Raw genomic sequence first — 14,123 nt, 5'->3', positions numbered from 1 at the left:
TTAAAAATGTTTCAAAGAGCTATTACCAATTTAGTGCAACTTGTTTTAACTGCCTTCCAAAAAGCTCCACTGCTTTATACATAATACCAAGGTGCAAACTAGTCTGAATATAAAGATAAAACTGACTAGAGTGTATGGCAATCTGCCAAAAACTCACTCACTCAGCAGGTAAATTAGCTTTCTGTTCAGCAGATGTGCCAGCATCTAGACCTTCAGGTCTTCCCTGACAGGAATCAGAGAAACTGCTACACAAATCCTAAGTAGAGCTGACATTCATTAAAATACAAAAGCAAGCAGCACTGATAGCATGTTAATGGATTTAAATAGTTTAAAGGCTGCTTGGAATCAGAACTCTACTTGTAACAGCAGTAAATGAATTGCATGTCTCACTAAATGAAAATGAATTACCCAAAGAGACCTACACGACCAAAAGGGGTCATCTCTTACCACTGCTGGTTAGAATGAAAGGCTGGGTTGGATGAACAGCAATACAGCGAATGTAGTCTGAATGTGCCTCAAACATATGAACTCTCTCCAGAGTGTTGTAATTGAATACTCTAATCTGCATGTCATCCTAGAAATGAAAATTTAAAAACCATCATTATTCTTATGAGGTAAATTGCACAAAAAAATATACTATAGGCTCAAGGTATAAAGTCCAGGCTTCAAAACACTGCACTAATTAACAAAAGAAAGCAAGAATCAAAATTCTGCAACTCATTTAGGTAATCACCGACCAATTCAGAAATGGGATTAGAAATTCATATGCTTACTTACCGCTCCTGTTACAACCCAATTCTTCCTTGCAACAAACTTTGCAGCTCGGACAGGAAGATCACATACTTCAAATGTTTTCACCAGTGTCTTAAAAATGTAACAAGAACATACCACTTTGAGTTATGAAAAAACAAGTGAAAAATCTATTCTGTTATATTTAAAACATCCAATTATTTAGATCACTTCTAATCTTAAAAATATTCTCTAGCTAAAATATAAAAGCAGTCAAATGGAAAACATTAACCAATCATCTTTTCTTTAACAGATTCAAACCTAAAATACTTATAAAAGAAAAAAGAAAGCAAATATCCACAAGATGAAGTTCCCCATCCTCTGTGCTCCAGTCCTTCCCTACTTCTCTAGCCCCATCCTTAGCTACTCTCAGCCTTACCTTTGTTCCCATTCCCTCCACATGAAAACCCACCCAAAGAACCTTATACTCCACTTTCACAACACAGCACTTTCATAATTACATGCTTAATGTCAGTCTTTCCTGCTAAGCCCCCTGAGGGTGGGAATCTTGTTCACCACTGTATACCTAGAGCCTAAGAACAGCGGGTGAAAAACAACCCATGTGTAATAAGTATTTATTGAATGAATTAGCTCTTAGTTTTCTTCTTTTAAAAATTAAACCCATAAACTCATAAAATAAACTTATAAACAATATACAATTCTTTTGTATACTTCAGCAATATACTTCCATACAGAAGCTGTTTCTTTTTAGTGATGAACTAAGTGATTCCTAATTCTTCACAGTGATTAAGATGTCCTTTAAAGCTGCTCAGAATAGAATTATACACACAGGATAGAAAGCTGCTCAGAAAAGAATTATACACACAGGATAAAGGTGGAAAACTAGAAGACCGTGCCAGAAAGAACAGCAATGAATGCATTTTGTCCTCCCACTTTGATACTTTGTTCTCTAAAATTCTGAAAGTCAAACTATCCCTTTAAAAAAATTATTTCATTCTTTTTATATGTATATAATTTATTTTCTGGCTGTTCTGGGTCTTCACTGCTATACAGGTTTTTCTCTAGTTGTGGAGAGTGGGGGCTCTTCTCTAGTTGTTGTGCATGGGCCTCTCAATGCAGTGGCCTTTCTTAAAGCAGAGCACAGGCGCAAGGGTGCACAGGCTTCAGCAGTTGTGGCACATGGGCTCAGTAGTTGCTCCTAGGCTCTGGAGCACAGAGTCAATAGCTGTGGTGCACGGGCTTAGCTGCTCTGCGGTATGTGGGATGCTTCTGGATCGGGGATCGAATCCATGTCTCCTGCATTGACAGGTGGATTCTTTATCACTGAGCCACCAAGGAAGCCCCAAACTATCACTTTTCTATATCTGTTTCTGTACTAGAGAATAGTGAAAAGAGCATATTATGATTGATTAACCATGTCTACCAAATGTAAAAATAGGAATTGGTTCGTAAGAACTGTTGAGCCCAATCTGGCTTCCCGAGCAAGACCTCAAAGATTCTTCAGAAAAGACTGAATAAGTGGGGACATGAGCTCCAACCTGCACAAGCATTACCAGCTGACTGTGATACAGACACACGTTGAGCAGGCAGAACATGCAACCTACAAGATGACATGGTAATGCACAAAAGCTCTTAGTTCAGTTTAGTTCAGTCGCTCAGTTGTGTCCAACTCTTTGTGACCCCAGGAACCGGAGCACACCAGGCCTCTCTGTCCATCACCAACTCCCGGAGTTTACCCAAACTCATGTCCATTGAGTCGGTGATGCCATCCAACCATCTCATCCTCTGTGGTCCACTTCTCCTCCTGCCCTCAATCTTTCCCAGCATCAGGGTCTTTTCAAATGAGTCTACTCTTTGCATCAGGTGGCCAAAGTATTGGAGTTTCAGCTTCAACATCAGTCCTTCCAGTGAACACCCAGGACTGATCTCCTTTAGGATGGACTGGTTGGATATCCTTGCAGTCCAAGGGACTCTCAAGAATGTTCTCCAACACCACAGTTCAAAAGTATCAATTCTTAGGTGCTCAGCTTTCTTTATAGTCCAACTCTCACATCCATACATGACCACTGGAAAAACCATAGCCTTGACTAGACAGACCTTTGTTGGCAAAGTAATGTCTCTGGTTTTGAATATGCTGTCTAGGTTGGTCATAACTTTCCCTCCAAGGAGTAAGCGTCTTTTAATTTCATGGCTGCAGTCACCATCTGTAGTGATTTTGGAGCCCAAAAAAATAAAGTCTGACACTGTTTCCCCATCTATTTGCCATGAAGTGATGGGACCAGATGCCATGATCTTAGTTTTCTGAATGTTGAGCTTTAAGCCAACTTTTTCACTCTCCTCTTTCACCTTCATCAAGAGGCTCTTTAGTTCTTCACTTTCTGCCATAAGGGTGGTGTCATCTGCATATCTGAGGTTATGGATATTTCTCCCAGCAATCTTGATTCCAGCTTGTGCTTATTCCAGCCCAGCGTTTCTCATGATGTACTCTGCATAGAAGTTAAATAAGCAGGGTGACAATATACAGCCTTGACATACTCCTTTTCCTATTTGGAACCAGTCTGTTGTTCCATGTCCAATTCTAACTGTTGCTTCTGCCCTGCATATAGGTTTCTCAAGAGGTAGGTCAGGTGGTCTGGTATTCCCATCTCTTGAAGAATTTTCCACAGTTTATTGTGATGCACACAGTCAAAGGCTTTGGCATAGTCAATAAAGCAGAAATAGATGTTTTTCTGGAACTCTCTTGCTTTCTCAATGACCCAGAAGATGTTGGCAATTTGATCTCTGGTTCCTCTGCCTTTTCTAAAACCAGCTTGAACATCTGGAAGTTCACAGTTCACGTACTGCTGAAGCCTGGCTTGGAGAATTTTGAGCATTACTTTACTTGAGTGTGAGATGAGTGCAACCGTGCGGTAATTTGAGCATTCTTTGGCACTGCCTTTCTTTGGGACTGGAATGAAAACTGACCTTTTCCAGTCCTGTGGCCACTGCTGAGTTTTCCAAATTTGCTGACATACTGTGTGCAGCACTTTCACAGCATCATCTTTTAGGAGTTGAAGTAGCTCAACTGGAATTCCATCACCTCCACTAGCTTTGTCATATTGATGCTTCCTAAGGCCCACTTGACTTCACATTCCAGGATGTCTGGCTCTAGGTGAGTGATCACACCATTGTGATTATCTGGATTGTGAAGTTCTTTTTTTGTATAGTTCTTCTGTGTATTCTTGTCACCTCAATATCCTCTGCTTCTGTTAGGTCCATACCATGAGTGTCCTTTATTGAGCCCATCTTTGCATGAAATATTCCCTTGGTATCTCTAATTTTTTGAAGAGATCAGTAGTCTTTCCCATTCTATTGTTTTCCTTTATTTCTTTGCATTGATCACTGAGGAAGGCTTTCTTATCTCTCCTTGCTATTCTTTGGAACTCTGCATTCAGATGGGTATATCTTTCCTTTTCTCCTTTGCTTGTCACTTCTCTTCTTTTCACAGCTATTTGTAAGGCCTCTTAAGGAGGCAACAAACTCAGGGATCTGCTGAGCAGTAAAAAATAAAGCAGCCACAGCACCAACAGTCATGGTTCAGGTCTACGTTAAGTGCTGTGGCTGATACAAATGACCTAAGGGATGGTCTTCCTACTCCAGAAGCTAAACAAGATAAAGAGGATGAAATACTACACACTCAACATATAAATCACCAATGAGAAGTAAGTAAATAAAGAAATACTTGTATGGTGCCTGACAGGTTTCATACACAATTTAATCTAATTTGATTTAATCATTCTGACAATCCTGTGAAATAAGAAAGGCAACATATCATTTTCATTTCGGTAAGTAAATCAAGCATCAACACGGTTAAGTCTTCCCCACATCATTTAATTAGCAGGATGGCTTCAAATTCTAACATACTGATTTTTTAACTGCTGTACCCATCACCACAAAGAGTATATAATTCCTCATTTGAAATTCAAGAACATTTGAATTTACTCCCTAAAACCTTTTCGGCTCTTTCAAGCATCTTACTCTCCATATACATGAGTGCCAAGTAACTTCTGTTGGTGATAAAGGAAGAAAAGCAGGGACATCCAAGACAAATCAACCATTCAACAAGACTTACTGAGTATCGACTGCGAGCCTGACTGTCAGGTGCCCACTTGAAATAACAATGGGAATTAACACTAGGAAAAGCCCTGTCCTCACAGAACCTTCTTTTCTTGAAGGAAAGAAGGAAATTTTAAAAATTACCAATGAGATGAATTATGAAGGGGGAAGCAGATGGCCCTGCAGAAGGGCACAGAAGGGTACAAACACAAAGATGAAGCAAAGTAGATGACCTGAATCAAGCAGTTACATTATACATCTTACATTACAAAAGTAAGGGAAGTACACCTGGGCTTTAGAGCATACCATAGTGAGAGGAAGGAGAGTGAGAGATGGTGAAATGGAGCTGACAGAGGGAACCCCTAGGAAGCATGGCAGGGATGGGGGAGGCACCAATATATCTGTTAAGCACAAAATCAGAAAGATTTTAAACATTTGGATAGAATAGACTACCCCACCAAAAGCAGTTAGCAAGCATCCTTTCCACATCAAGGCAAAAGGAATTCACAAGATTTGAAACTGCAGAGGATAGAAATTCTGAATTAGTGATATACTGATAAATGGAAAGTTTATTATTCAACACATAGTCGTTCAACACATAGTTACTGAGCACTTATTGTGTGTCAGGTAACGTCATAGGCACTGGGATACAGCAGAAAACAAAATGTTAATGTGAATAAAATATCACTGGTGGGGTCCTGGTTGAATGTGCAGTCCTTACTGTTTCATTAGAATGATATAAGCTGAAAGGGTGGTTTTAAGTTTATTTTTGAACTTGGTTCCTCCTAAGGCCTATTTTTGCCATCTTAAACCCCTCAAATGTGAATTTTATCTGGGTTTTAAAAACTTAACCTTGGATTTTGGGGATAATTACTGTATAAATAGACACAAAACTGTATAGTATAGTGCTGACTATATGTTCTATACATTGAAAGAAAAAGATTAAGGATGGCCAAAAAAGACTGGAAAAGATAAACTAAGTTGAATATAAAAGTAATATATTACTTACTCAGAGGAAAGCATTTAAGACAGATAATCTGTAAAAGACATATTTCCACATGTAATGAAAAGCTGACTGCAAACATCTCTCTGATATTGTCTATAATTTGTATGGCTGCCTGAAAGTTATCTGCACCATACATTATATTAAGCATGTGGGGGAAAATTAGTAAAAGTAAAAATCCCATTTTTAAGATTTTTAGAATACTCACTGAATGGAAAAGTAAGTACCATTAAATACTAATATCTAGAGCAAGTGCTCTTATATTGGTCAGTTTCTTCAAAGAAGAGCTAATACTACCTACATGAGAACTTAATACTTCAATATTGGATATAATGAGCCCAGGACAGTTTCTCCCACAAGCTCTATCTTCATAAATGTTAGCTTATTTTTATTAAAAATACTTTGTACCAATTTATTTGGAAAAGCAGTATATATATATATACACACACACATACATACTACCATTATATTTATCTTCTTTAATTATTAGTCTAAGACAGTATTTCTAATAAAGTCCTTAAAAATTTCTACCTGTGTTTCATGATTCCAAACGCACACACTACCATTGTAAAGACTGGCCAACATCCACGGCTCTGTAGGATGCAAATCCACACTCTTAACTCGATCGGATCGAGCAGTAAGTTTTCTCTTGATATCAAGTCGCAGAGGCTAAGGACAAACATGAAAAACAAGCAAACAAAATGTTATATTGCCATGTCAGATGAAACATGTTTGCGATCTTGAGTAAAAACAGTGCATTAACATGCATACAAAACAATTCAGTTTTTACTTTGCGAAACTGTAGCCACAGTTTAAAGTTTAAAGCACCTACTTATTCACTCATACATACAAAACACACGACTACTTAAAAAACTTTAACTCATAGCAGCACTTGTCAAACTTTTTGGTTTACAGACACCTTTACAGTATTAATTTTTGAGGACACTAAAAAGCTTCTGTTTATGTGAAGGGCGAAAGGTGAAAGGGTTAGTTGCTCAGTTGTGTCCAACTCTTTTACGACCCCATGGACTGTAGCCTGCCAGGCTCCTTTGTCCATGGAATTCTCCAGGCAAGAATACTGGAGTGGGTTGCCATTCTCTTCTCCAAAGGATCTTCTCAATTCAGGGATTGAACCCGAGTCTCCTGTATTGCAGGCAGATTCTTTGCCGTTTGAGCCACCTTATTTATGTAGATTATATTTATTAATATTTATCATGTTAAAAATTAAAACTGAGACAACTTTAAAATATTCATGAATTAATTCATTTTCAAAAACAAACTAAACCTATTCATGTTAACTTAAACAAAATACAGTTTTGAAAGAAATTTAGTGATAAGAGTAGCAATGTTTACAGTTGTGCAGAACTCTGTAAATTCTGACTTAACAAGACAGTTCATTTCTCGTATCTACTTTGGCCCTCAATATGTTGTGATATGTTGTTTTGGTTACTATATGAGAAAAAACAAAAAACAAAAACTGGCTCATAGATACAGAGAACAACAGACTGGTAGCTGCCAGAGGTGGAGTGTAGAAGAGGGAGAAATAGGTAGAGGGGGTCAAAAGGTACAAACTTCCAGTTATAAATAAAGTAAATCATGGAGATGTAATGTACAGGAAAGCAGGTATTACAGTGTTGCATATTTGACAGTTGCTAAGAGAGTAGATCTTAAATGTTCTCATTACAAGAAAAAAACACAAAAACAAACAATTTTGTTAACTATGTATGGTGACAAATGTTAACTGGACTTATTGTGGTGATTGTTTTACTATATATAAATATCAAATCATTATATTAGACACCTAAAACTAACATAATAATATGTCAATTATACCTTTACTATTTTTTTAAATTGAGTTCAGAGAATAGTAGATTTATTTTGGCAATAGTGTTATTAATAGTAAATGCTAGACAATGTAATGTGGGATCAATAAGAGCCATGTCCATGAAGGGCTCTGGAGTCAAATGGGAATGTTTATAATATTTTAATGGATTTAAGTTATAATAACCAAATGGAAATTAGAAGAATTTTGAACCAAAGCTAAAATACTCTCTTGTCATAAATACTAATAGTTTAAAACAGCGTTTTTCAACCTGGATTTGTCATCCAAACCACAGGAAAAAAAAATGATCTGAATAACTATTTTCTCAGTTTTTCCAAGGATGGCTTTTTAGGAGAAAAGTTAATTCATTATACGACTGATGGCTTATGGCAGTAGTCTCAGTTCTCTCTTGGAAGCAGATATGAGGAAGACTGATTTAAAACATGTTTCTCCTTCAGCAAGTTTTAAACACAACCTAAGAGTTTACTTGGCAAGTTGAGTTACCACCAAATTTTTATTTTTGCCATCTTCTGTGATGTTCATGAATGGGAGAGAAATTTAACATTACTTTTCTACACAAATGAAGCCTGCTAAATGATTTCAGCAGAGGTAATTTCCTGAGACATAGCAAACACCTTACAAGGCTCTTATTTATTGTTTTGGACATCTATCAAATCTGGGTCACTACTTCAAACCTTGTTCTCACTTCTATAAATGCCTCCCCTACTTCTGGCAACAACCTCCACCTCTTACTTTCCTTTAAAAGATCTAAGTTCTCTGGCTCTTCACAATCGCCACAAAAATATCTTCTCCATCTCAAACTTTCTACTTTCAAACCATTATCTTCACATTCCTTCCTAAAGCAGGACTTTTTCACTTCATCTATTTCTGAATCTTGCCCCATTACCTTCACAAATATTAACTTTTTTTCTGGTCTCTCCATAGTTAGCAAACATGATGTGTCTATTATATGCCAGGAATCATGGTGGGAGTTTAACATAAGCCAGCATATCTCATACTTTTTCTCCAGCAAATGAGGAAATTGTACACTTTTAAACTATGCATATTTTACCATTAAAAAATGTTTTAAATGATTGATTACTGAGTAAAAGTGAAGGTGGCCCAAGGTACAAAGCAACACCAGTATAACAACATGCCCCTAGTGCACAATCTCAAGAGCCAAGGGTTCTTGCTGTATTTCTCCCAATATTTTAGTGCCTACTTTGAATGAGACATCGTACTAGGGACTGTGGAATACCAAGATGAGTAAGGTACTCATAAAAGTGAGTGAAAGTGGCTCAGTCGTGTCTGACTCTTTGCTACCCCATGGACTATTCAGTCCATGGAACTCTCCAGGCCAGAATACTGGAGTGGGTAGCCTTTCCCTTCTCCAGAGAATCTTCCCAACCCAGGGATCAAACCCAGGTCTCCAGCATTGCAGGCGGCTTCTTTACCAGCTGAACCACAAGGGAAGCCCAAGAATACTGGAGTGGGTGAAAATGAAAGTGAAGTTACTCGGTTGTGTTCAACTCTTTGCAACCCTAAGGACTGTAGCTCACCAGGCTTCTCCATCCATGGAATTTTCCACTGGAGTGGGTAGCCTTTCCCTTACTCCAGGGGATCTTCCCAACTGAGAAATCGAACCGGGGTCTCCGGCATTGCAGGCTGATTCTTTACCAACTGAGCTATCAGGAAAGATACTCATATTGCAGCCTTAACTCTAAACATCTCCTTGTATCTCCCCAAGGCTGAAGGCATTTAGGACTTAGCTTAAATGTTACTGCCATCATACAATCTTTTGGATTACCCTACTAGAAGTATCCTTTACTACAGGATCCTACAGAATTTAACGTTTAATATTTATGCACATGTCTCTTTTTGGTTTCTAGAGTAGATGCTCCTTAAGAGCTCATTGCTGCTGCTGCTGCTAAGTCACTTCAGTCGTGTTGGACTCTGTGCGACCCCATAGACGGCCGCCCACCAGGCTCCCCCGTCCCTGGGATTCTCCAGGCAAGAACACTGGAGTGGGTTGCCATTTCCTTCTCCAATGCATCAAAGTGGAAAGTGAAAGTGAAGTCGCTCAGTCGTGCCTGACTCTTAGTGACCCCATGGACTGCAGCCTATCAGGCTCCTCTGCCCATGGGATTTTCCAGGCAAGAGTACTGGAGTGGGGTGCCATAAGAGCTCATTCATGTGCAATATTCAGCACTTTATATATTTGGGTATGGGAGGCTTCCGTGGTGGCTCAGCACTTAAGAATCTGCCTGCCAATACAGGAGACATGGGTTCAATCCCTGAACTGAGAAGATTCCGTGGAGAAGGAAATGGCAATTAACTCCAGAATTCTTGCCTAGAAAATCCCATGGACAGAGGAGCCTCCGTGTATCCATGGGGTCACGTGACTGAGCGATTAAACAACAACAAAAGAGGTTTAAGAACAGATAGGATAATCAAGATCTAAAGAATCATGATGGACTCAAGCTTTAGTTCCACCGCTCATCTCAAATGCATGACAGTGGGCAAGTTTACTTAACTTCCCTCAGGTTTGTTGTATATAAAACTATTGACTATTATCTATCCCTTAGTGTAATGAGAATTAAATTCAGTATTAAGCAGTAAGAACAGTGCCTTGCCTATTTTAACCACTCCATGAACATTTATAACTCACTCTCCCACCTGCTATGAGAATTAGGAAGCAAATGTTTAGCAAAATCCATGGCACACAGTAAATGCTCTATGGTAAATGAGTGAACAAATTTACAATCTTTTGTAAAAGATTTTAAATGTATTAAAGAATGAAATATTTAATTATAAAAATACTCTTAAAAATCGCAAAAGAAAACTAAATTAGGCAGATGCAAGGGGCTATTTCCAAAAATGTCCATTTTGAAAACCACAGCACACTCCAGAGCAGGTCCTTGGTAATACAAGGTAGCAGGACTTAAGTTTTGTTCTGGGGCTCTTACCTGGGGACCCAAGAAAGCTCATGAATGAGCATTGGTGGGTGAGAGTATCTGTGAGTGAGCCCATTAAATTTTTATGCAATGTTGTGTTTCTCTATGCATTTTTATGGAAATATTCATAATGTTCACAAGTTTCCCCAGGGAATCAACTTCTGTTGCAGTTAAAACTCTGCAGCAATTAGCCTTAAACTTTTTTTCCCCCTCTTTTAACTGCAAGATGAGGGACCTGGACTTATTAATCCCTAAGGCCTTCAAGCTCCAAAATCTCTGAATCTGTGCTGCCTAACAAGTTAAAAAAAAGAAAGAAAGAAAGAAAGAAAATGTTTAAATACGAAATACACAATCTCTTACATGTTTCTGGAAAGAAACTCTCACACTATCACACTGTTTTTCTTACTATTATAACTTAAGTGCAAAAATATTTTAGCGCATATTTGGGGGTGATAATAAAAAAACGGTGCGATGATTTGTCATTTGTCAAAAATGCTGTGTGACTGTCATTCTTCAGTTCAGTCACTCAGTCGTGTCCGACTCTTTGCAACTCCATGGACTGCAGCACGCCAGGCCTCCCTGTTCATCGCTAACTCCCGTTTACTCAAACTCATGTCCATTGAGTCGGTGATGCCATCCAACCATCTCATCCTCTGTCGCTCTCTTCTCCTCCTGCCTTCAATCTTTCCCAGCATCAGGATCTTTTCAGGGTCATTCTTCAGTCACTATATTTGCAAATGCAGACAAGCACGCCAACCAGTTTTATAAAATACGTCCCAACTCTCCGCTTCTCCCTTGACACTTAAGCTGGGATTCCAAAGCATCTGAAATTCCACTTTTGACTCTATAGGATCCATTCACATTTAGAAAGGCGGGGGGATGGGGGCGCCTGCCTGTTTAAGTTCGTAGTTTGCGGCATACTATACCAAAACAAGCAGAAGAGTGCAAAATCAGCTGTCACCGTTTTAAAGGCACAATGAGGTAGTTTCATCAAAACCTTCTACAGAATTCAACATTTTCGGCTTCCTATATTTCCCTACACTGCAGACCGCAGAAGCTCTAGCAAACGTCGTAAGCACCGAAATCAGGGACCCTCCAGGCACTGTCTCCCCAAACGACCTGCCGCCTCTTCCCTTCCAGAATTCAAACTGGACCAGGACCCCTCAAGGCCTGAGGCGGTGGCTGCAGCAGGAACCCAGGCCGCGGACAACTGCGGGTCCCAGGCCAGGAGCCCCAAGAAATGGCCTTGGCCACATGGGGCCCCACTGCCTCCTGCAAGGCCTGGACTTACCATGGCTCCGTCGGTCCGAGCCCGGGCGCCCTCACTCGCTACAGACCAAGAAGTCCTGGAGAAACCCACCGACCCGCTGACCAGGCGACTGACTGACGTGGAACTTCCGGGAGGAGTTCTCGCGATAGTAAAGACCAGAGCGAGCGCCTGCGCAAAGTCGGCACAGGGCTGGTTTCCTAAGCCCCGCCCCAATTTCCTAGGCAACAGGGCCTCCAAACTGCCCCAAGCCGACCTGGCGCCTCCGGAGAAAGCGGGGTGTGGCCTTTAGAATCCTTTGCAGTGCCCTGGGGCAGCTCACAGTGGAGTAGAAACAAACTGTGAGTTAAAAAAGACAAGAAAAAGCGAAATGCTACTTTCGAGTGCTAACGGCCGGAGAAACTCCCCCACAGTGGAGTTGTGTCACAGGAGCAGAGAAGTGCTGTCAGAGGGAGAGGGCGGAGGAGAGAAGGGAAGATGAAGCGAGGCTCTCAGCCCACTTTTATCTTGGTCGGCCTGAGAATGAGGCCCATGTAGTCCTTTCCCGGCCCTGCTCGGGGCACCGATTTCTGTTGGAAAGATGTGGGCGGCTTTCAGGGCTGAGCTTCATACTTCTGAGATCGAAGGGCAGCGAAGAGTCTTCAGCTTTGGAGCTCCCCAGAGACCTGGCTGCGATTCATGGGGTCGCGAAGAATCGGACACGACTGAGCGACTGAACTGACTGAGGAGATAGGAGTATCATCAGGGCCTGCAGGATCTCCTTTTGTCGAGCATCGACCTCATTGTTCATTCATTTATAATTATATATCAATCTTCGGCTATGTGCCAGAATACTTTCCTCTCATCTTCACATCAAATCTGAATTACCTCCATGTTACTGATGAGGAAGTCAGTTCAGTCAGTTCAGTTGCCCTGTCCTGTCTGACTCTCTGATCCCATGGATGGCAGCACACCAGGCTTCCCTGTCCATCACCTACTCCCGGAGCTTGCTCAAACTCATGTCCATCAAGTCGGTGATGCCGTCCAACCGTCTCATCCTCTGTTGTTCCCTTCACCTCCTGCCTTCTATCTTTTCCAGCATCAGGGTCTTTTCCAATGAGTCAGCTCTTCACATCAGGTGGCCAAAGTATTGGAGTTTCAGCTTCCGCATCAGTCCTTCCAATGAATATTCAGGACTGATTTCTTTTAGGATTGACTGGTTTGATCTTACAGTCCAAGGGACTCTCAAGAGTCTTCTCCAATAGCACAGTTCAAAAGCATCAGTTCTTTGGTGCTCAGTTTTCTTTATGGTCCACCCTCCATCCATACATAACTACTAGAAAACCCATAGCTTTGACTATATGGACTTTTGTTGGCAAAGTAATGTCTCTGCTTTTTAATATGCTGTCTAGGTTGGTCATAGCTTGTTTTCCAAGGAGCAAGCGTCTTTGAATTTCAGGAAACCAATGAGGAAACTAAGGTTCAAAGAAGTATCCCAGCCAAGGCCACACAGTAAATCGTAGAGTTAGGATTTGATATGTCCTCAAAGTCCTGTGCTCTTTCTCCTTCACTGAAATACATCTTCATTAAGGTAGTTGAACTCTAGCATAAGGACCTGAGCCATAGGGATTGCAAAATGAACTGCTAGAGCATTTGCCTACCACCACCTTCTGAGTGCCCACTTTTTAAAATAAATTTAGTTTTTAATTTTCTAAACACAGTGGGCCAAATAACTTTGACCCTTTGCTACATATAAATGTGTAGCAAAGCCTGAAAGTAGCCTTAGAGCTTTTGTAGACCTTTAAATTATCAGAAAGGAAAAAAGTTTGTGTGTGTGTGTGTAGAAAGTAATATTCAGAGGGAGACATATAGACTCTGCATCAAGTAATTTGGCTTTTAGTAGTAGCTTTATTGCTAATGTAATTTCTTTGTGGGTCTTAGTTTTCCTCACCTTAAAAAAAAAATGTTTGTACATCACTAGGCACCCAAGAGTTTACCCAGTTGGTATTGATGAGAGGCTTAGCCCCAAGTATCACACTCACTTGGACTATATATTTCCCATTAAGTTCTGTAGTTGTGCATTATACATTATTTCATGTAATGTACATACTGAATTTGAATTTGTACTATATCCAAAGCACTATACTAGGTGCTGCCTGAAGATTATACCTCTTGGATTTGGGTTGAAAGAAATTTCATTTTAAAGGAATAAGATTCTCAAATATGAACCAATACATAAAATTACATTATGTG

The 14,123-nt window shown here is 40.1% G+C and overlaps 1 protein-coding gene across 1 annotated transcript in view; it reads right to left on the bottom strand.

Annotated features, from left to right (window-relative positions):
• COPB2 (COPI coat complex subunit beta 2) overlaps nucleotides 1–12,165 on the bottom strand; it is a 33,191-nt gene extending 21,026 nt beyond the window's left edge. Inside the window, exons 1-4 of the mRNA XM_006069968.4 lie at nucleotides 11,916–12,165; nucleotides 6,380–6,517; nucleotides 778–864; nucleotides 448–574 (exon numbers count right to left, since the gene is read on the bottom strand). Coding sequence (XP_006070030.2) covers nucleotides 448–574; nucleotides 778–864; nucleotides 6,380–6,517; nucleotides 11,916–11,918 — 355 coding nt within the window. The 5' untranslated portion in view covers nucleotides 11,919–12,165. The remainder of the gene's footprint in view (nucleotides 1–447; nucleotides 575–777; nucleotides 865–6,379; nucleotides 6,518–11,915) is intronic.
• Between the last annotated feature and the right edge of the window lie 1,958 nt (nucleotides 12,166–14,123).

Source organism: Bubalus bubalis, chromosome 1 (genome assembly GCF_019923935.1).
Source record: "Bubalus bubalis isolate 160015118507 breed Murrah chromosome 1, NDDB_SH_1, whole genome shotgun sequence".
In the NCBI taxonomy this organism is placed as follows: domain Eukaryota; kingdom Metazoa; phylum Chordata; class Mammalia; order Artiodactyla; family Bovidae; genus Bubalus; species Bubalus bubalis.
The sequence above is the reverse complement of the archived record's forward strand: the minus strand, read 5'-3'. Positions and strand labels throughout refer to the sequence as shown.